Source organism: Toxorhynchites rutilus, chromosome 2 (assembly GCF_029784135.1).
Source record: "Toxorhynchites rutilus septentrionalis strain SRP chromosome 2, ASM2978413v1, whole genome shotgun sequence".
Taxonomy (NCBI): domain Eukaryota; kingdom Metazoa; phylum Arthropoda; class Insecta; order Diptera; family Culicidae; genus Toxorhynchites; species Toxorhynchites rutilus.
In genome coordinates, this window is record NC_073745.1 from 146,453,710 (window position 1) to 146,477,548 (window position 23,839).

Consider the following 23,839-nt stretch of genomic DNA (forward strand, 5'->3'; position numbering starts at 1 on the left):
GGAACTTAAAATCGTCAACTGAATTAGAAAGCACTGATACCGGTGCCACTCGTAGTACCGCTCGAAGAATCCGTCTTTGAGCAGGCTTTTGTTCTTACCAAGTAAGTAAGCAACTGACAGAAAGACGAAGCATGGTCTAGAGCCTAGCACTCCCGCTCGGAGATTGTATGAGCAGGTTCTGTTGTGGTACCATAGATGCCTGCTGGGAATGCACTTCGGGCAGCTTAGCCACGGCACGAAGAAATGCTCCGGCTATCTAGTCTCTACTTCCTACTTTCTATTCCTTACTCTCTACATTCTATTCCTTACTCTCTACATTCTATTCTCTACTCTCTACACTCTACTCCCTACTCCCTACTCCATACTCCCTACTACCTACTCTATATTCCTTACCCTCTACACTCAGGGACGATAGAAAAATATTTCACTTGGCGAATCAATCAATTTGTGGTACACCTTTTCTTGAGTGGTATGGTTCCCAGAGCAACTTTTACCGTCTCAACGTAGTACTACATGTATCAATTTTAGTAGTACTTAGTCCAGATTTCTTATGCCAAATAACACACCTTGAATATATTCTGAGTGGCAAGCTCTAGAATACGTGTAACCACAGCAAATTGGATGAAATTTCTCTGACGAACAGGAATCGATAACGAACCTCTGGCATGATGTTTTTTGGGCTAACATTTCGGCCACGGGAACACAATATGTCCTACTCCTACTCTCAGCGAATTCAGCAAAAAAAAACCTTCACTTCACAGGATAACTAGAACTGGAATATGCTGTACTGTCCATGTTCAAAGAAAAACATTGTCCATGTATATTTTAAAATATTTTATTTGAAGACAGCCAAATTAATTTTATTTAACAATCATTAAGCAGCATTCAATACATTTCAAAAGATTCTATATAACATCCAGGTTCGTCAATAAGTCAATAAGTTCATGCATCGCTCGGTGTGGTCTTCAGTCTATAAGGAATAATTCTGTTAGAAATTTACAAATCGTATATATGAAATGAATACTTACATCAAATGTCATTTGTTTTGCTTGATCCTACGCTCCTCAGAATTCGCTGGTTCGCAGGCTTCGATTTGCTTGAACAGGAACTCAAATCATTTCATGCAAGAAAAGATTTAATGAAATTTTAATTAATGAAATCTTCAACGAAAAACTCCAATAAATAAATTCTATGTGATTAATGATCTAAATTAAATAATGAAAACCTAACAGGTGATTGAAAGCATGACATAAAATGCTGTACATGAAAATATAACACTAAACTCGACAACAAAAAAAAGAAACCCAATTCTAAACAAATATCATAACAATGAAAATGATCCGTATACTAATGTGAAACAAAACACGAGCATGAACACAAAACAATTGCGTATATACTAAATCAACTAAACATATGAAAAAACTTAGAAAAAATCTACAATATGGAATAGTATAACAAAAACAAAACTAATCCAACTCGCAACAAGGAGGAAATCAAACATAGCACACTTAAAACAACTTAACACAACAAATATCCACCACCTCATTTAGTTAATGCGAATAATTTAGAATGAGTTCCAAACCGATTCCGATGCTTCGCCCACCATGAACAGTAGGAACCGGAAGCAGAAGCGATTTATTAGGCTTACGCCTTTTTTTGCCTTCAATAGCTGATTCTCCTGCTGAAGTTTCTCGTTTTCCGCCTTCATTTTGCAGAGTTCTCTTTCAGCTTTTATTTTCATGAAAATTTCATAGTCTAGCCCCGAGATATCTCTTGGTTCCCAGCCGCACACATCTTCGTCGCCATCCTCCAGGTGTGTGTCACTGGGAACCAGCTCCGGAGGAGTTATATCCTCGATCCACTCTGTATTCAAATCAATAAAGTTCTCATAAGATACCTGGGGGTCACTTTGGATCAGCTGTGGCGGAGTTTCGTCTTCAATCCACTCTTCGCTCGGCTCATTGTAGTTGGAAAACCATATCTGATGATTTTTATCCGATTTCTGTTTGCTTGCATTTTCATTTGCTACACTCTCTGGAATTAATTTCTTTACCTTGCTTGGAGAACAATCATTTTTCGCACGTACTCCAATCTCCTGGCAGGCCCAAGAGCATTTGGGAATCCTTGATATTGACGGAATTCGTGATGTAATTCGTCCTCGCTCCATTTTTGCTTCTGGTGATGATTATAGCTGCTTCTCTCATGTAACTATAAATCATCAGTGAGCAAAATCGTCGCATCAACAAAGTGCTTGCTTCGATTGAAAATTATAATTCTGAAAATAGGATTCCGGCCTACTTTTGCATCAATTATTTTTCTTGTTATAGTGATGTGTTTTATGATATCTCGCGTAACTTTTCAATAGGATCTATCTAACAAATCGCAAATTCAGAGAAAATCGTGGGAAAAGGAAGCGCTTGAAAAATTCTAGACGACGCTGTTGAAGGAATTTATCACACACATGTTGTTTTGCTCGACTTGTATCCAGTACCAGGTACCCAGTGCTGAAAAGTTTTATCGACTGGCGGTCGAATCTCCTCTTCATAAAAAGTTTCCTTGAAAATCGAACCTTTAAAACTATCGTTAACAACCACAAATCTTCCCTAAAAACTCTAGAAAATGGGGTTTCCGAGGCTCAATACTTTCGACAACCCTTTGAATGTGAACCATCGCAATAAATCCACCAGTGTTTAGTAGATTGTATTCCAAAGTGTGTTATTCCAAGAGTTTGATTTCCTAACAAGCCATATTCAATCATCTCACAAAGAATTCCTATCTTCAATTCAGTCGAATCCCGATCTCTTCAATGGGGAAATTCAAAATACTCGGAGTAACTTTCGATAAAAATAAACTCAGCTTCTTACCCCATGCACCCAAATGATAAAACAAGACACCAGGCGAAAAATCCGCATCATCGAAGTTATAGCGGGCCGTTTGGTCTTTAGACACAGAGATACATTACTAGAAGTTGTGAAGATTTGGTTTCCAAAAAACGTTAAAATTTCTCGACGAAATGACGGTATGAAAAAAATGCTATTATTGTATGAAAAAAAAATGCTATTTAAAATGTTTTTTACGTTTCACGATTATTTAATAATAGTGAAATCTAAAATAATTATTTTTTGTTGATTCATGCAAGAGAGAAATGTACAAAGAACGTTCGTATTCAAATTTGAAATAAATTGGTTCAGTAGTACTTGAGATATCGTGTAGGCCACTTCGAAAAAAGTAGTTTCGAGAAAAATGCGTTTGAAGTTTAGAGTCAAGATCGTACTAGATTAGAAACCACATCACTAAACATAGTTGTGCTAGCTTATAATAGACCTTAAACGTGCTGATCCCACGACCGTATGTCCATATCATCGGTGAAGCATATGAACTGATTAAACTTGTTGAAAATCGTGCTCCGTATGTTGAAGCCCACTCTCCGCATAACACATTCCAGCGCCACGTTGAAGAGCAGACAGGAGAGCCCATCACCTGAACTTTGGACGATAGACGTTGATGATACTGATGTGAAAGAAGTGGCTTCGCATCCTCAATCTGCACATTCTGACGCTCAAATAGGCCCCCTTCCCTGTTAGCATACGACCAAGATCCCACCGGAGTTGTTTACCCGATCTTCATTATGACTAGTCGTACCCCAGTCGGCACCGCGGGGAGGTAGGGATAGGAGTTACTGGACATGAAGCTTAAAGGACCACGAATGGAATCTACTTTATGCCTGCAGATACACGAAGTACCGATGGTACGCTTTGTCCAGTCGTTTACCAACCAAAATAATCGTAAAGCAGTGAAATATCGTCAAAATTACCCTGCCCTCAATTTTTTTTGCGAGCGAAGCAGCTTAGCTTGAATGGCTCAAACGAAGAGTCGAAGTGGAACTTAAAATCGTCAACTGAATTAGAAAGCACTGATACCGGTGCCACTCGTAGTACCGCTCGAAGAATCCGTCTTTGAGCAGGCTTTTGTTCTTACCAAGTAAGTAAGCAACTGACAGAAAGACGAAGCATGGTCTAGAGCCTAGCACTCCCGCTCGGAGATTGTATGAGCAGGTTCTGTTGTGGTACCATAGATGCCTGCTGGGAATGCACTTCGGGCAGCTTAGCCACGGCACGAGGAAATGCTCCGGCTATCTAGTCTCTACTTCCTACTTTCTATTCCTTACTCTCTACATTCTATTCTCTACTCTCTACACTCTACTCCCTACTCCCTACTCCATACTCCCTACTACCTACTCTATATTCCTTACCCTCTACACTCAGGGACGATAGAAAAATATTTCACTTGGCGAATCAATCAATTTGTGGTACACCTTTTCTTGAGTGGTATGGTTCCCAGAGCAACTTTTACCGTCTCAACGTAGTACTACATGTATCAATTTTAGTAGTACTTAGTCCAGATTTCTTATGCCAAATAACACACCTTGAATATATTCTGAGTGACAAGCTCTAGAATACGTGTAACCACAGCAAATTGGATGAAATTTCTTTGACGAACAGGAATCGATAACGAACCTCTGGCATGATGTTTTTTGGGTTAACATTTCGGCCACGGGAACACAATATGTCCTACTCCTACTCTCAGCGAATTCAGCAAAAAAAAACCTTCACTTCACAGGATAACTAGAACTGGAATATGCTGTACTGTCCATGTTCAAAGAAAAACATTGTCCATGTATATTTTAAAATATTTTATTTGAAGACAGCCAAATTAATTTTATTTAACAATCATTAAGCAGCATTCAATACATTTCAAAAGATTCTATATAACATCCAGGTTCGTCAATAAGTCAATAAGTTCATGCATCGCTCGGTGTGGTCTTCAGTCTATAAGGAATAATTCTGTTAGAAATTTACAAATCGTATATATGAAATGAATACTTACATCAAATGTCATTTGTTTTGCTTGATCCTACGCTCCTCAGAATTCGCTGGTTCGCAGACTTCGATTTGCTTGAACAGGAACTCAAATCATTTCATGCAAGAAAAGATTTAATGAAATTTTAATTAATGAAATCTTCAACGAAAAACTCCAATGAATAAATTCTATGTGATTAATGATCTAAATTAAATAATGAAAACCTAACAGGTGATTGAATGCATGACATAAAATGCTGTACATGAAAATATAACACTAAACTCGACAACAAAAAAAAGAAACCCAATTCTAAACAATTATCATAACAATGAAAATGATCCGTATACTAATGTGAAACAAAACACGAGCATGAACACAAAACAATTGCGTATATACTAAATCAACTAAACATATGAAAAAACTTAGAAAAAATCTACAATATGGAATAGTATAACAAAAACAAAACTAATCCAACTCGCAACAAGGAGGAAATCAAACATAGCACACTTAAAACAACTTAACACAACAAATATCCACCACCTCATTTAGTTAATGCGAATAATTTAGAATGAGTTCCAAACCGATTCCGATGCTTCGCCCACCATGAACAGTAGGAACCGGAAGCAGAAGCGATTTATTAGGCTTACGCCTTTTTTTGCCTTCAATAGCTGATTCTCCTGCTGAAGTTTCTCGTTTTCCGCCTTCATTTTGCAGAGTTCTCTTTCAGCTTTTATTTTCATGAAAATTTCATAGTCTAGCCCCGAAATATCTCTTGGTTCCCAGCCGCACACATCTTCGTCGCCATCCTCCAGGTGTGTGTCACTAGGAACCAGCTCCGGAGGAGTTATATCCTCGATCCACTCTGTATTCAAATCAATAAAGTTCTCATAAGATACCTGGGGGTCACTTTGGATCAGCTGTGGCGGAGTTTCGTCTTCAATCCACTCTTCGCTCGGCTCATTGTAGTTGGAAAACCATATCTGATGATTTTTATCCGATTTCTGTTTGCTTGCATTTTCATTTGCTACACACTCTGGAATTAATTTCTTTACCTTGCTTGGAGAACAATCATTTTTCGCACGTACTCCAATCTCCTGGCAGGCCCAAGAGCATTTGGGAATCCTTGATATTGACGGAATTCGTGATGTAATTCGTCCTCGCTCCATTTTTGCTTCTGGTGATGATTATAGCTGCTTCTCTCATGTAACTATAAATCATCAGTGAGCAAAATCGTCGCATCAACAAAGTGCTTGCTTCGATTGAAAATTAAAATTCTGAAAATAGGATCCCGGCCTACTTTTGCATCAATTATTTTTCTTGTTATAGTGATGTGTTTTATGATATCTCGCGTAACTTTTCAATAGGATCTATCTAACAAATCGCAAATTCAGAGAAAATCGTGGGAAAAGGAAGCGCTTGAAAAATTCTAGACGACGCTGTTGAAGGAATTTATCACACACATGTTGTTTTGCTCGACTTGTATCCAGTACCAGGTACCCAGTGCTGAAAAGTTTTATCGACTGGCGGTCGAATCTCCTCTTCATTAAAAGTTTCCTTGAAAATCGAACCTTTAAAACTATCGTTAACAACCACAAATCTTCCCTAAAAACTCTAGAAAATGGGGTTTCCGAGGCTCAATACTTTCGACAACCCTTTGAATGTGAACCATCGCAATAAATCCACCAGTGTTTAGTAGATTGTATTCCAAAGTGTGTTATTCCAAGAGTTTGATTTCCTAACAAGCCATATTCAATCATCTCACAAAGAATTCCTATCTTCAATTCAGTCGAATCCCGATCCCTTCAATGGGGAAATTCAAAATACTCGGAGTAACTTTCGATAAAAATAAACTCAGCTTCTTACCCCATGCACCCAAATGATAAAACAAGACACCAGGCGAAAAATCCGCATCATCGAAGTTATAGCGGGCCGTTTGGTCTTTAGACACAGAGATACATTACTAGAAGTTGTGAAGATTTGGTTTCCAAAAAACGTTAAAATTTCTCGACGAAATGACGGTATGAAAAAAATGCTATTATTGTATGAAAAAAAAAAGCTATTTAAAATGTTTTTTACGTTTCACGATTATTTAATAATAGTGAAATCTAAAATAATTATTTTTTGTTGATTCATGCAAGAGAGAAATGTACAAAGAACGTTCGTATTCAAATTTGAAATAAATTGGTTCAGTAGTACTTTAGATATCGTGTAGGCCACTTCGAAAAAAGTAGTTTCGAGAAAAATGCGTTTGAAGTTTAGAGTCAAGATCGTACTAGATTAGAAACCACATCACTAAACATAGTTGTGCTAGCTTATAATAGACCTTAAACGTGCTGATCCCACGACCGTATGTCCATATCATCGGTGAAGCATATGAACTGATTAAACTTGTTGAAAATCGTGCTCCGTATGTTGGAGCCCACTCTCCGCATAACACATTCCAGCGCCACGTTGAAGAGCAGACAGGAGAGCCCATCACCTGAACTTTGGACGATAGACGTTGATGATACTGATGTGAAAGAAGTGGCTTCGCATCCTCAATCTGCACATTCTGACGCTCAAATAGGCCCCCTTCCCTGTTAGCATACGACCAAGATCCCACCGGAGTTGTTTACCCGATCTTCATTATGACTAGTCGTACCCCAGTCGGCACCGCGGGGAGGTAGGGATAGGAGTTACTGGACATGAAGCTTAAAGGACCACGAATGGAATCTACTTTATGCCTGCAGATACACGAAGTACCGATGGTACGCTTTGTCCAGTCGTTTACCAACCAAAATAATCGTAAAGCAGTTAAATATCGTCAAAATTACCCTGCCCTCAATTTTTTTTGCGAGTGAAACAGCTTAGCTTGAATGGCTCAAACGAAGAGTCGAAGTGGAACTTAAAATCGTCAACTGAATTAGAAAGCACTGATACCGGTGCCGCTCGTAGTACCGCTCGAAGAATCCGTCTTTGAGCAGGCTTTTGTTCTTACCAAGTAAGTAAGCAACTGACAGAAAGACGAAGCATGGTCTAGAGCCTAGCACTCCCGCTCGGAGATTGTATGAGCAGGTTCTGTTGTGGTACCATAGATGCCTGCTGGGAATGCACTTCGGGCAGCTTAGCCACGGCACGAAGAAATGCTCCGGCTATCTAGTCTCTACTTCCTACTTTCTATTCCTTACTCTCTACATTCTATTCCTTACTCTCTACATTCTATTCTCTACTCTCTACACTCTACTCCCTACTCCCTACTCCATACTCCCTACTACCTACTCTATATTCCTTACCCTCTACACTCAGGGACGATAGAAAAATATTTCACTTGGCGAATCAATCAATTTGTGGTACACCTTTTCTTGAGTGGTATGGTTCCCAGAGCAACTTTTACCGTCTCAACGTAGTACTACATGTATCAATTTTAGTAGTACTTAGTCCAGATTTCTTATGCCAAATAACACACCTTGAATATATTCTGAGTGGCAAGCTCTAGAATACGTGTAACCACAGCAAATTGGATGAAATTTCTCTGACGAACAGGAATCGATAACGAACCTCTGGCATGATGTTTTTTGGGCTAACATTTCGGCCACGGGAACACAATATGTCCTACTCCTACTCTCAGCGAATTCAGCAAAAAAAAACCTTCACTTCACAGGATAACTAGAACTGGAATATGCTGTACTGTCCATGTTCAAAGAAAAACATTGTCCATGTATATTTTAAAATATTTTATTTGAAGACAGCCAAATTAATTTTATTTAACAATCATTAAGCAGCATTCAATACATTTCAAAAGATTCTATATAACATCCAGGTTCGTCAATAAGTCAATAAGTTCATGCATTGCTCGGTGTGGTCTTCAGTCTATAAGGAATAATTCTGTTAGAAATTTACAAATCGTATATATGAAATGAATACTTACATCAAATGTCATTTGTTTTGCTTGATCCTACGCTCCTCAGAATTCGCTGGTTCGCAGGCTTCGATTTGCTTGAACAGGAACTCAAATCATTTCATGCAAGAAAAGATTTAATGAAATTTTAATTAATGAAATCTTCAACGAAAAACTCCAATAAATAAATTCTATGTGATTAATGATCTAAATTAAATAATGAAAACCTAACAGGTGATTGAAAGCATGACATAAAATGCTGTACATGAAAATATAACACTAAACTCGACAACAAAAAAAAGAAACCCAATTCTAAACAAATATCATAACAATGAAAATGATCCGTATACTAATGTGAAACAAAACACGAGCATGAACACAAAACAATTGCGTATATACTAAATCAACTAAACATATGAAAAAACTTAGAAAAAATCTACAATATGGAATAGTATAACAAAAACAAAACTAATCCAACTCGCAACAAGGAGGAAATCAAACATAGCACACTTAAAACAACTTAACACAACAAATATCCACCACCTCATTTAGTTAATGCGAATAATTTAGAATGAGTTCCAAACCGATTCCGATGCTTCGCCCACCATGAACAGTAGGAACCGGAAGCAGAAGCGATTTATTAGGCTTACGCCTTTTTTTGCCTTCAATAGCTGATTCTCCTGCTGAAGTTTCTCGTTTTCCGCCTTCATTTTGCAGAGTTCTCTTTCAGCTTTTATTTTCATGAAAATTTCATAGTCTAGCCCCGAGATATCTCTTGGTTCCCAGCCGCACACATCTTCGTCGCCATCCTCCAGGTGTGTGTCACTGGGAACCAGCTCCGGAGGAGTTATATCCTCGATCCACTCTGTATTCAAATCAATAAAGTTCTCATAAGATACCTGGGGGTCACTTTGGATCAGCTGTGGCGGAGTTTCGTCTTCAATCCACTCTTCGCTCGGCTCATTGTAGTTGGAAAACCATATCTGATGATTTTTATCCGATTTCTGTTTGCTTGCATTTTCATTTGCTACACTCTCTGGAATTAATTTCTTTACCTTGCTTGGAGAACAATCATTTTTCGCACGTACTCCAATCTCCTGGCAGGCCCAAGAGCATTTGGGAATCCTTGATATTGACGGAATTCGTGATGTAATTCGTCCTCGCTCCATTTTTGCTTCTGGTGATGATTATAGCTGCTTCTCTCATGTAACTATAAATCATCAGTGAGCAAAATCGTCGCATCAACAAAGTGCTTGCTTCGATTGAAAATTATAATTCTGAAAATAGGATTCCGGCCTACTTTTGCATCAATTATTTTTCTTGTTATAGTGATGTGTTTTATGATATCTCGCGTAACTTTTCAATAGGATCTATCTAACAAATCGCAAATTCAGAGAAAATCGTGGGAAAAGGAAGCGCTTGAAAAATTCTAGACGACGCTGTTGAAGGAATTTATCACACACATGTCGTTTTGCTCGACTTGTATCCAGTACCAGGTACCCAGTGCTGAAAAGTTTTATCGACTGGCGGTCGAATCTCCTCTTCATAAAAAGTTTCCTTGAAAATCGAACCTTTAAAACTATCGTTAACAACCACAAATCTTCCCTAAAAACTCTAGAAAATGGGGTTTCCGAGGCTCAATACTTTCGACAACCCTTTGAATGTGAACCATCGCAATAAATCCACCAGTGTTTAGTAGATTGTATTCCAAAGTGTGTTATTCCAAGAGTTTGATTTCCTAACAAGCCATATTCAATCATCTCACAAAGAATTCCTATCTTCAATTCAGTCGAATCCCGATCCCTTCAATGGGGAAATTCAAAATACTCGGAGTAACTTTCGATAAAAATAAACTCAGCTTCTTACCCCATGCACCCAAATGATAAAACAAGACACCAGGCGAAAAATCCGCATCATCGAAGTTATAGCGGGCCGTTTGGTCTTTAGACACAGAGATACATTACTAGAAGTTGTGAAGATTTGGTTTCCAAAAAACGTTAAAATTTCTCGACGAAATGACGGTATGAAAAAAATGCTATTATTGTATGAAAAAAAAAATGCTATTTAAAATGTTTTTTACGTTTCACGATTATTTAATAATAGTGAAATCTAAAATAATTATTTTTTGTTGATTCATGCAAGAGAGAAATGTACAAAGAACGTTCGTATTCAAATTTGAAATAAATTGGTTCAGTAGTACTTGAGATATCGTGTAGGCCACTTCGAAAAAAGTAGTTTCGAGAAAAATGCGTTTGAAGTTTAGAGTCAAGATCGTACTAGATTAGAAACCACATCACTAAACTTAGTTCTGCTAGCTTATAATAGACCTTAAACGTGCTGATCCCACGACCGTATGTCCATATCATCGGTGAAGCATATGAACTGATTAAACTTGTTGAAAATCGTGCTCCGTATGTTGAAGCCCACTCTCCGCATAACACATTCCAGCGCCACGTTGAAGAGCAGACAGGAGAGCCCATCACCTGAACTTTGGACGATAGACGTTGATGATACTGATGTGAAAGAAGTGGCTTCGCATCCTCAATCTGCACATTCTGACGCTCAAATAGGCCCCCTTCCCTGTTAGCATACGACCAAGATCCCACCGGAGTTGTTTACCCGATCTTCATTATGACTAGTACCCCAGTCGGCACCGCGGGGAGGTAGGGATAGGAGTTACTGGACATGAAGCTTAAAGGACCACGAATGGAATCTACTTTATGCCTGCAGATACACGAAGTACCGATGGTACGCTTTGTCCAGTCGTTTACCAACCAAAATAATCGTAAAGCAGTTAAATATCGTCAAAATTACCCTGCCCTCAATTTTTTTTGCGAGCGAAACAGCTTAGCTTGAATGGCTCAAACGAAGAGTCGAAGTGGAACTTAAAATCGTCAACTGAATTAGAAAGCACTGATACCGGTGCCGCTACGTAGTAATGCTCCGGCTATCTAGTCTCTACTTCCTACTTTCTATTCCTTACTTTCTACATTCTATTCTCTACTCTCTACACTCTACTCCCTACTCCCTACTCCATACTCCCTACTACCTACTCTATATTCCTTACCCTCTACACTCAGGGACGATAGAAAAATATTTCACTTGGCGAATCAATCAATTTGTGGTACACCTTTTCTTGAGTGGTATGGTTCCCAGAGCAACTTTTACCGTCTCAACGTAGTACTACATGTATCAATTTTAGTAGTACTTAGTCCAGATTTCTTATGCCAAATAACACACCTTGAATATATTCTGAGTGACAAGCTCTAGAATACGTGTAACCACAGCAAATTGGATGAAATTTCTTTGACGAACAGGAATCGATAACGAACCTCTGGCATGATGTTTTTTGGGCTAACATTTCGGCCACGGGAACACAATATGTCCTACTCCTACTCTCAGCGAATTCAGCAAAAAAAAACCTTCACTTCACAGGATAACTAGAACTGGAATATGCTGTACTGTCCATGTTCAAAGAAAAACATTGTCCATGTATATTTTAAAATATTTTATTTGAAGACAGCCAAATTAATTTTATTTAACAATCATTAAGCAGCATTCAATACATTTCAAAAGATTCTATATAACATCCAGGTTCGTCAATAAGTCAATAAGTTCATGCATCGCTCGGTGTGGTCTTCAGTCTATAAGGAATAATTCTGTTAGAAATTTACAAATCGTATATATGAAATGAATACTTACATCAAATGTCATTTGTTTTGCTTGATCCTACGCTCCTCAGAATTCGCTGGTTCGCAGACTTCGATTTGCTTGAACAGGAACTCAAATCATTTCATGCAAGAAAAGATTTAATGAAATTTTAATTAATGAAATCTTCAACGAAAAACTCAAATAAATAAATTCTATGTGATTAATGATCTAAATTAAATAATGAAAACCTAACAGGTGATTGAAAGCATGACATAAAATGCTGTACATGAAAATATAACACTAAACTCGACAACAAAAAAAAGAAACCCAATTCTAAACAAATATCATAACAATGAAAATGATCCGTATACTAATGTGAAACAAAACACGAGCATGAACACAAAACAATTGCGTATATACTAAATCAACTAAACATATGAAAAAACTTAGAAAAAATCTACAATATGGAATAGTATAACAAAAACAAAACTAATCCAACTCGCAACAAGGAGGAAATCAAACATAGCATACTTAAAACAACTTAACACAACAAATATCCACCACCTCATTTAGTTAATGCGAATAATTTAGAATGAGTTCCAAACCGATTCCGATGCTTCGCCCACCATGAACAGTAGGAACCGGAAGCAGAAGCGATTTATTAGGCTTACGCCTTTTTTTGCCTTCAATAGCTGATTCTCCTGCTGAAGTTTCTCGTTTTCCGCCTTCATTTTGCAGAGTTCTCTTTCAGCTTTTATTTTCATGAAAATTTCATAGTCTAGCCCCGAAATATCTCTTGGTTCCCAGCCGCACACATCTTCGTCGCCATCCTCCAGGTGTGTGTCACTGGGAACCAGCTCCGGAGGAGTTATATCCTCGATCCACTCTGTATTCAAATCAATAAAGTTCTCATAAGATACCTGGGGGTCACTTTGGATCAGCTGTGGCGGAGTTTCGTCTTCAATCCACTCTTCGCTCGGCTCATTGTAGTTGGAAAACCATATCTGATGATTTTTATCCGATTTCTGTTTGCTTGCATTTTCATTTGCTACACTCTCTGGAATTAATTTCTTTACCTTGCTTGGAGAACAATCATTTTTCGCACGTACTCCAATCTTCTGGCAGGCCCAAGAGCATTTGGGAATCCTTGATATTGACGGAATTCGTGATGTAATTCGTCCTCGCTCCATTTTTGCTTCTGGTGATGATTATAGCTGCTTCTCTCATGTAACTATAAATCATCAGTGAGCAAAATCGTCGCATCAACAAAGTGCTTGCTTCGATTGAAAATTAAAATTCTGAAAATAGGATCCCGGCCTACTTTTGCATCAATTATTTTTCTTGTTATAGTGATGTGTTTTATGATATCTCGCGTAACTTTTCAATAGGATCTATCTAACAAATCGCAAATTCAGAGAAAATCGTGGGTAAAGGATGACGAAATATTTTTTGAAATTGTTTTAAACTGAATCAATTTTCTCGATCACTGATGCTGTTGCAGTCAAGCAATGTTGATATACTAACTGTAGTAATGAATACCAAATCTATATTCTATGAATTTATTGGGAAAACGTGAAAAAAATCAAATAGGTCGTTTTCATCAACTGAGTTGTATATTGGACATATCACATAGGTCGTTTTGTGCATATTATTTGTACATAGCTCATTTTGATTTCTTTAATGTACGAATATTTTGGAGTATTTCTAGGACGTACGGCGTGTTCAAAAATTCCATGAGGGTTGGTTTAGACTAATGATATATTCATGTGAAGAAATATGATGAGATTTATAGAAATCGCATCAACCGTTTACACTGGCGTGAACTTCTATAATGAATATATTCCTATTTCGGGGAATTTATTCACCTGAAGTAGAACTGCATCCAACTTTAGTGATTTATCACCAGTGAGAAATTCACAAGCGTTTACATATGCTGAATTTATTCAAGTTATATATACCTCAAATTAGTGTATCATATTTATTCTCACCAGTTTACACCTATTTTCACGTGAATAAATCCATCTATAGCTATAGATCTTCCTAATGTAAACCCATCATAACGCGCTAAAAGAAGCAGAGGGTCTGGTGAATCATTGGAACGCATACGAAATTTTTAAATTTCTAGTACAAACAAAGTTAACCCTTTTACGTACAACATCGCGTCTCACTCGATGTCAAATGATTGTGCCAAAACGTACAACATCGAATCTCTCTCGTGGTGCGCTTAGATATCACAAGGAGCCAAGAAGCTCAGCAGATTAGTGAAATTGCTTGATCATGCATCATGAAGCGCATCATCATCATGATCCCATCGAAACATTTGGATTTGGTCCGCTCTATCGAGAATTAAATTGTACGCGAAGTAAGAAGTAAGAAGGCAAACTTAGCTAATAATAGCGTAACGTTTGTGAATTAGCGATAATTATATTAAAATCCATAAATGAATATAGAAGTATTTCTATTAAGTATTTTATTTGAACAGCATTTCATTCGCTAAACACGAGATTTTATAAGAACGTTCAACTTTCCTCGTTAGTCCTGAGTCAAATCCTCTATTTCCTGCAAGTGTTGATCGCCTTCCTCAGCCAGGAGTTTTGAAAACTTGAGAATCAGAGCAAAGGGCTTCGTGCACCCGTGGCCGACTGGTTAGCGTCTCACATTATCATGCCGTTCTGGCTGCGGGGTTTTTTCGTCAAAGAAATTTCCTTCGACTTGCACTGTGGTCACGCGTATTCAAGAGCTTGCCCCTCGGAATACATTCAAGGCGTGTTATTTGGCTTTGAGACTTTGAAGCCCTTTGCTCTGATTCTCAATCGTTTCAGGTTCTTTTTCAAGTTGGTAATGCGAGGGAGTTCAAAAACAAATTGTGCCATGGCGTACACGATTCTGGCTCTTCTTGTTATCTTGAACAAAATATGATATGATATGTACCTCGATCATGTTGACAAAGAAAATCACTTGATAATCTTGATAACCCATCACTCTTCTAAGTTGTGTTGGGAAAATCATGGAAAGAATCATAAACCGGCGCTTAAACCTTCGTGGTTCGGGGTTTTGTTACTTAATGTGATATAGGGGGGAGGGGGGGTAAGCGTGCTCGTTACGTAACATAATTAAATTTTTATTCCTAAATAAATTCAGCGCCCCTATATGCTTGAGCAGATAGCTTCGATTCTGGGGCCGAATGTGGTGTGTTTCCTGAATCAAGATGATAAAGCACGTGTTGTAATGGGCTAAACCGCTGTCAATAGGCAGGCACCGATTAATGCATCTTGAATATCGCGTTAATCTTCCAGATCATTATTTTTCTTGGCTGCTACACATAAGGTTATTCCATCGGTTATCACAGATGCATAAAGAAGCTAGGGCACTTTGGTCATTCTGAATCAATTGGGTACAGTGATCTAACGTACGTTGCGGTTTGTTCAGGAGGCACTGTTCTTCAAATTCATGGGTCCGATTTTAAAAAAAGGTGGCGATATCCCTGAATTCGAAATTATTCGATATCGAAGATTTATTAACCCAGTAATCATAATTAATGTGGATGGGGGACCAGACGAGAACCCTCGTTTTAAAAAGGTCATAGATATATATTTTCATCATTTTAATCAATTGAATCTTGATGCATTATTCTTTTTTTTCACAAATGGTGTTTTTTTTTTTGTTTAGTCCCGATGGAAACCAAATATGGCTCAATCTGACCATTCCCGATCATATCTGTTATTCTGTCCCGCACACACACAAAAAATGCGAATACAGCGCAGATGAGTTGATCTGAAACAGGACCCATCAGTAGAACGACAGACAGCATCCAAAATCATACGTGCGTGAATTTCAAATTTAGTCAAATATATAGGGGAACATAGCCCTGATCAGACCACTTAAATTGCAATTACGTTCCGTTGATGTTAAACACTTGAGGAAACGTGTTAAATAACTACGAAGCAAACACAGAGGGCTGGTTCAGGACCACCACAACTTTTTTCAACTAACGGTTTGCCGTACTTCAAGGTAAATCAGGTAAATTCAATCTATATAACATGTTTTGTCGAAATAATTTAGTATTGTAATATTTCATCGTCTGAAAGACCATTTAACTCATTCTCAGCACTGGTTAAAAATCTATCTTTCACTTTTTTAACCATTGAAACACGGTGGCGCCATTTCCGAGATCCAAGAAGAGGTCGGTTCAAGACCATCGGTCGGATTAGGACTATTTCTCCCTATTCTTTAAATTTGAGAATGTAATTTTTAAATTCCTAAGAAAGCGACCCTTTTGTTGAGCAGTGACAAATCTCGATGCTCGATTCAGTCTCGAACTTCTGAAAACAAACAGTTATTTTTGTATAAATCAACATCAATTTATACCAGCTACCGTTCCTCTCAGCCAAACACTAGATGGTTTGAAAGTATCAATCCCAACAGATGTAAGCATTGATTTTCTTTCTCTGTTTGTTAGAAATTCTATGAACTTCTTAAATTTAATTCGAATAAACTTAGATTCCGACATGGACAGATTTTCTACGTTGATATTTTCATTATTTAATAAAATCTGAAATATTATGAAAATTTTTCAAACGACTTTGATTTTGCGTTACGTAACAGGATGGAGAGGGGGTTTGTCTTGCGTTACTTAATGTTACATGGGGGGGGGGAGGTGGCCCAAAAACAGCATTTTAGCGTTACGTAATTTGTGCTCGACGCCTTATCTTAATATGTCTTTTCGGCTCAGCACCGAGAAAGAGACTACAAAATAACCATAACCTCCATTCAAAACTGGTTCCAAAAAATTGGATTTCAAATCTTTCCAGAAAAATCCAAACAAATGTACATTGGTAAATCCCTCAGAATGAATTCCTATCTCCAATTCCATCGAATCCCGATCTCTTCAATGGGGAAATTCAAAATAATCGGAGTAACTTTCGATAAAAAAACACAGCTTCCTACCCCATGCCCCCAAATGATAAAAAAAGACACCAGGCGAAAAATCCGCATCATCGAGGTTATTGCGGGCAGTTTGGTCTTTAGACACAGAGATACACTACTAAAAGTTGTGAAGGTTTGGTTTCCAAAAAACGTCAAAATTTTTTGAAGAAATGACGGCCGTATGAAAAAAAGCTATTTAAAATGTTTTTTACGTTTCACGATTATTTAATAATAGTGAAATCTAAAATAATGGTTATTTGTTGATTCATGCAAAAGAAAAATGTATAAAGAACGTTCGTACCAAATCTGAAATAAATTGGTTCAGTGGTACTTGAAATATCGTGTACGCCAGTTCGAAAAAAGTAGTTTCGAGAAAAACGCGTTTGAAGTTTAGAGTCAAGGTCGTACTAGATTAGAAACCGCATCACTAAAAATAGTTCTGCTAGCATATAATAGGCCTTATACGTGTTGATCCCACGCCCAATCAGCCCTCGTCGCATGTATTCTTCCGATTATGTCCACATCATCGGTGAAGCATATGAACTGATTAACTCGATTGACTCGTTGAAAATCGTGCCCCGTATGTTGAAGCCCACTCATAACACATTCAAGTGCCACGTTGAAGAGCAGACAAGAGAGCCCATCACCTGAACTTTGGACGATAGACGTTGATAATACTGAAGAAGTGGCCTCGCATCCTCCATCTGCACATTCTGACGCCCAAATAGGCCCCCTTTCCTGTTAGCATACGACCAAGATCCCATCGGGGTTGTTTACCGATCTTCACTATGACTAGTCGTACCCCAGTCGGCACCGCGGGGAGGTAGGGATAGGAGTTACTGGACATGAAGCTTAAAGAACCACGAATGGGATCTACTTTATAATTGCAGATACACGAAGTACCGATGGTACGCCTTGTCCAGTCGTTTACCAACCAAAACAATCGTGAAGCAGTTGAATATCGTCAAAATTACCGTGCCCTAAAATTTTTTTGCGAGCGAAACAGCTTAGCTTGAATGGCTCTAACGAAGAGTCGAAGTGGAACTTAAAATCGTCAACTGAATTAGAAAGCACTGATACCGGTGCCACTCGTAGTACCGCTCGAAGAATCCGTCTGTGAGCAGGCTTTTGTTCTTACCAAGCAAGTAAGCAACTGACAGAAAGACGAAGCATGGTCTAGAGCCCAGCACTCACGCTCGGAAATTGTATGAGCAGGTTCTGTTGAGGTACCATGGATGCCTGCTGGGAATGCACTTCGGACAGGTTAGCCACGGCACGAGGAAATGTTCCGGGCTATCTAGTCTCTACTTCCTACTTTCTATTCCTTACTCTCTACATTCTATTCTCTACTCTCTACACTCTACTCCCTACTCCCTACTCCATACTCCCTACTACCTACTCTATATTCCTTACCCTCTACACTCAGGGACGATAGAAAAATATTTCACTTGGCGAATCAATCAATTTGTGGTACACCTTTTCTTGAGTGGTATGGTTCCCAGAGCAACTTTTACCGTCTCAACGTAGTAATACATGTATCAATTTTAGTAGTACTTAGTCCAGATTTCTTATGCCAAATAACACACCTTGAATATATTCTGAGTGGCAAGCTCTAGAATACGTGTAACCACAGCAAATTGGATGAAATTTCTTTGACGAACAGGAATCGATAACGAACCTCTGGCATGATGTTTTTTGGGCTAACATTTCGGCCACGGGAACACAATATGTCCTACTCCTACTCTCAGCGAATTCAGCAAAAAAAAACCTTCACTTCACAGGATAACTAGAACTGGAATATGCTGTACTGTCCATGTTCAAAGAAAAACATTGTCCATGTATATTTTAAAATATTTTATTTGAAGACAACCAAATTAATTTTATTCAACAATCATTAAGCAGCATTAAATACATTTTTAAAGATTCTATATAACATCCAGGTTCGTCAATAAGTCAATAAGTTCATGCATTCCTCGGTGTGGTCTTCCGTCTATAAGAAATAATTCTGTTAGAAATTTGCAAATAGAATAGAAGAAATGAATGCTTACATCAAATATCATTTGTTTTGCTTGATCCTACGCTCCTTAGGATTCGCTGGTTCACAGGCTTCGATTTGCTTGAACAGGAACTCAAATCATTTCATGCAAGAAAAGATAACATTAATGAAATCTTCAACGAAAAACTCCAATAAATAAATTCTATGTGATTAATGATCTTAATTAAATAATGAAAACCTAACAGGCAATTGAAAGCATGACATAAAATGCTGGACATGAAAATATAACACTAAACTCGACAACAAAAAAAGAAACCCAATTCTAAACAAATATCATAACAATGATATGTGAAACAAAACACGAGCATGAACACAAAACAATTGAGTATATAAAAAATCAACTAAACATATGAAAAAACTTAGAAAAAATCTGCAAACTAATCCAACTCGCAACAAGGAGGAAATCAAACATAGCACACACAAGAAAACTTAACACAACAAATATCCACCCCCTCATTTAGTTAATGCGAATAATTTAGAATGAGTTCCTAACCGATTCCGATACTTCGCCCACCATGAACAGTAGGAACTGGAAGCAGAATCGATTTATTAGGCTTACGCCTTTTTTTGCCTTCAATAGCTGATTCTCCTGCTGAAGTTTCTCGTTTTGCGCCTTCATTTTGCAGAGATCTCTCTCAGCTTTTATCTTCATAAAAATTTCATAGTCTAGCTCCGAAATATCTCTTGGTTCCCAGTCGCACACATCTTCGTCGTCATCCTCCAGCTGTGTGTCACTGGGAACCAGCTCCGGAGGAGTTATATCCTCGATCCACTCTGTATTCAAATCAATAAAGTTCTCATACGATACCTGGGGGTCACTTTGGATCAGCTGTGGCGGAGTTTCGTCTTCAATCCACTCTTCGCTCGGCTCATTGTAGCTGGAAAACCATATCTGATGATTTTTATCCGATTTCTGTTTGCTTGCACTTTCATTTTCTACACTCCCTGGAATCAATTTCTTTACCTTGCTTGGAGAACAATCATTTTTCGCACGTACTCCAATCTCCCGACAGGCCCAAGAGCATTTGGGAATCCTTGATATTGACGGAATTCGTGATGTAATTCGTCCTCGCTCCATTTTCGCTTCTGGTGATGAATATAGCTGCTTCTCTCATGTAACTATAAATCATCAGTGAGCAAAATCGTCGCATCAACAAAATGCTTGCTTCGATTGAAAATTAAAATTCTGAAAATAGGATCCCGGCCTACTTTTGCATCAATTATTTTTCTTGTTATAGTGATGTGTTTCATGATATGATTTTCGCGCAGCTTGAAAATGTCTTTCTCCCAGGAGATCCCGATCGGAAAGCTGTTCAAAGTGTTTTGAACATCGTACAATGACTTCCCGACGCTTGCAACCAGTATGGATAAAATCGCTTCATTTCACGCGTGAACACGTGTGTAATATGATTAAAATATATAATTTAGTAATCCACTGTTCTCTGACTAAGAGAAGATAGATTTAGAGAGCAATCCTCTCCATACACATTTGTGATATGAGAACTATCTGACTTGTTTAATGACTACATAACCTCCTAATAACTTTTAAACCATACTTTCAGGCTGGCTTTAGGGACAACTGCGTAGAACCATGACCCAGTTCATCTAGTTAGCGATGTTAAACACTTCGTTATAAATTTATATCGTTCTGAAATACTCCCACGATTTCTTCAAGCAGATATTGTTACTTTCCACCTTCTCAAGACCACTTTGAATTAACTATGTCTCTATCTCTTTCTCTTTCATCCAGTGCTACCGGCATCCACCCGACTGCGGGAGCTCGAGTCGCTCATCATCGAGAATGTCACCTCGAACAACAACCCCAACAGCGTCGGTATGTCTTCGGAAAAATTCCTCTCGATCGAAACGCTGCTCGATTGCCTGTTGGTGCTGTATGACGAATGCTGCAACTCGTCCCTGCGGCGGGAGAAAACCGTTTCCGATTTTATCGAGCTGATCAAATCGGTGGTGCAATGCATCAAGCAGTTGCGGCTCTCCCGGGAGGACTTCGAGGTGCTCAAGGTCATTGGCCGGGGAGCATTCGGCGAGGTATGCGTCGTCCGGATGAATCACACTAGTCAAATTTATGCGATGAAAATTTTGAACAAATGGGAAATGTTGAAGGTAAGTTTGGATCACACACATAAACAATTTTTGCCTCTTTCCGCTCGACCCGTTGTTTGTGTTACGTTTGTGTTACGAAATTTGTGCTTTTGCGCTTCAGCTAGCATGTAAGGAGAATTCACGTGTTGTATTAATCATCACTGTTTTTGTTTATTTGTAACCTACCTTGATTATTGATTTTTTTTTCTCTCGCAGCGAGCTGAGACCGCGTGTTTTCGTGAGGAGCGTGATGTACTCGTGTTTGGCGATCGAAGATGGATTACCAACTTGCATTATGCGTTTCAAGACGACATCAACCTGGTGAGTCGTTTTGATGTGTTGTGACTACTGATGCTTCATAACATTATCCTTCCATTGTAGTACCTCGTGATGGACTATTATTGTGGTGGTGATCTGCTGACGTTGCTGAGCAAATTTGAAGACCGTCTTCCAGAGGACATGGCTCGGTTCTATATTGCCGAGATGGTACTTGCAATCAATAGTATCCATGAGTTGAAGTACGTCCACCGTGACATCAAACCCGATAACATCGTGTTGGATGCGAGTGGTCATGTTCGACTGGCGGATTTTGGCTCCTGCCTGAAGCTGGGTCCCCAGGGAACGGTGCAATCGAACGTGGCAGTGGGGACACCGGACTACATTTCACCCGAAATCCTTCGGGCAATGGAAGACGGACAAGGCAAGTATGGACCAGAGTGCGATTGGTGGTCACTGGGGGTTTGTATGTATGAGATGTTGTTCGGCGAAACGCCCTTTTACGCGGAGAGTTTGGTGGAAACATACGGGAAGATTATGAATCACAAAAACTGTTTCGATTTTCCGAATGACGACGAAGAGTTTCAAGTTAGTGAAAGTGCAAAGGATTTAATCAAAAGGTTGATCTGCTCTCCCGACTACCGGTTGGGACAGAATGGGATCGAGGATTTTAAAACGCACCCGTGGTTCGAAGGGATTGACTGGGAAACGATACGAAACGGCCAGGCGCCATACATACCCGAGGTTTCTAGTCCAACCGATACGTCCAATTTTGACGTGGACGATACGGACATTAAGTTGTCTGACGCGGTGCCTCCAACGACGAACCCAGCCTTCTCGGGGCATCATTTGCCCTTCATTGGATTCACTTTTACCAAGGAGAGCAGTATATCGGATGTAGGGAAACTATCACGTGCCATTAACAATTTAACCAATAGTCAATTACAACAGCAACAGCAACCGTTAGCTCCCCTTAAGTTAGATGGCATTCAGCAGCAGCAGCAGCAGTTTAAGCATGGTTCGGAGGAGAAGCGCCTCAGTCCGGACAGTACGAGAAAGCTGCAGGATGAAATTAACATACTAACAAAACGGAACTGCGAGCTAGAAAGTCAAATTAAAAGCTTCGAGCGACAGGAATTTGCCGTCCGGAGTAGTGGGAATGCCGTCTCGGGAGATTCGGTCGATGGCCAGTTAGATGCTAAGCTGAAGGAATATGAGAAAATCATTCGACAATTGCGGCAGGAAAAGGAAGACCTGCAGAAGGAGCATACCGATGCACTTGAAAGACTGAAAATACAAGATAAGGAACTGAAGGATGCTCTCGGCCAGCGGAAATTGGCAATGGCTGAATATACTGAGGTGACCGATAAACTGTCGGATCTGAGACAACAAAAGCAAAAGCTATCCCGACAGGTGCGCGATAAGGAGGAGGAAGTGGAAGTGGGTATGCAGAAGGTGGACACATTGCGAAGTGAACTGCGAAAAACGGATAAAGTCCGAAGGGAATTAGAAACGCGGTTACAGGATCTATTATCGGACATTGCCAGAGAACGGCAGCTGAGAGAGCGATCGGAAGATTTCTGTCGGCAATTGCAGGCTGAAGCAAGAAATCGTAGCTCATCCGATTTGGGCTCATCTAGCTCACTCGGGATATCATCCTCCGACTCAATACGGCTGGAAATTGATAGATTAGAGGTAGAGTATAGCGAAAAGATCAACCTGCAGCAGTCCCGCTACAATACCGAAATTTCCGCGCTCAGAGATCAACTAACTGAGGCGGACAATCATCGGGAAATGTTGCAGATTGAGCTGCAACAAGCGCGCGATAAATTGGATTCCACGCGACTGGAATCGTTGACCGATTCTGAGGAAACGATTCTTGAACTACGCAAACGGCATGATCGGGAGAAAAAAATCTTGCTGGATGATAACCGAAAACTGATCTCCGATTTGGAGATACTCAGCGAGCAGAATCGACGTTTGCAGAACGAGAGGCTACAAATGGACAGCGATTATGAGGAATTAAGGTGGGGATTTCAGCGTATTTTCATCTTGATGGCAACTTGTCTGAATTATTGTGTCTCTATTTT

The 23,839-nt window shown here is 39.1% G+C and overlaps 2 protein-coding genes across 13 annotated transcripts in view; one reads left to right on the forward strand and one right to left on the reverse strand.

Moving 5' to 3' along the window:
* Positions 1-23,839, forward strand: part of LOC129770756 (serine/threonine-protein kinase Genghis Khan) — a 286,646-nt gene that overhangs the window by 229,515 nt on the left and 33,292 nt on the right. For all 11 annotated transcript variants that reach the window (XM_055773799.1, XM_055773800.1, XM_055773796.1 and 8 more), the window contains 3 exons: positions 21,121-21,494; positions 21,690-21,794; positions 21,855-23,776. In XM_055773799.1, the coding sequence (XP_055629774.1) occupies positions 21,121-21,494; positions 21,690-21,794; positions 21,855-23,776 (2,401 nt within the window). The remainder of the gene's footprint in view (positions 1-21,120; positions 21,495-21,689; positions 21,795-21,854; positions 23,777-23,839) is intronic.
* On the reverse strand, positions 19,251-20,928 carry LOC129770757 (uncharacterized). Of its 2 annotated transcripts, XM_055773807.1 has the most exons (3): positions 20,335-20,928; positions 19,363-20,248; positions 19,251-19,304 (listed from the first exon to the last, which is right to left on the reverse strand). In XM_055773807.1, the coding sequence occupies exons 1-2, from the start codon at positions 20,352-20,354 to the stop codon at positions 19,846-19,848; spliced, it is 423 nt and encodes a 140-aa protein (XP_055629782.1). In that variant the 5' UTR covers positions 20,355-20,928; the 3' UTR covers positions 19,251-19,304; positions 19,363-19,845. The 2 variants fall into 2 exon arrangements, with proteins under 2 accessions (XP_055629782.1, XP_055629781.1); XM_055773806.1 differs by having other exon boundaries at positions 19,363-20,928.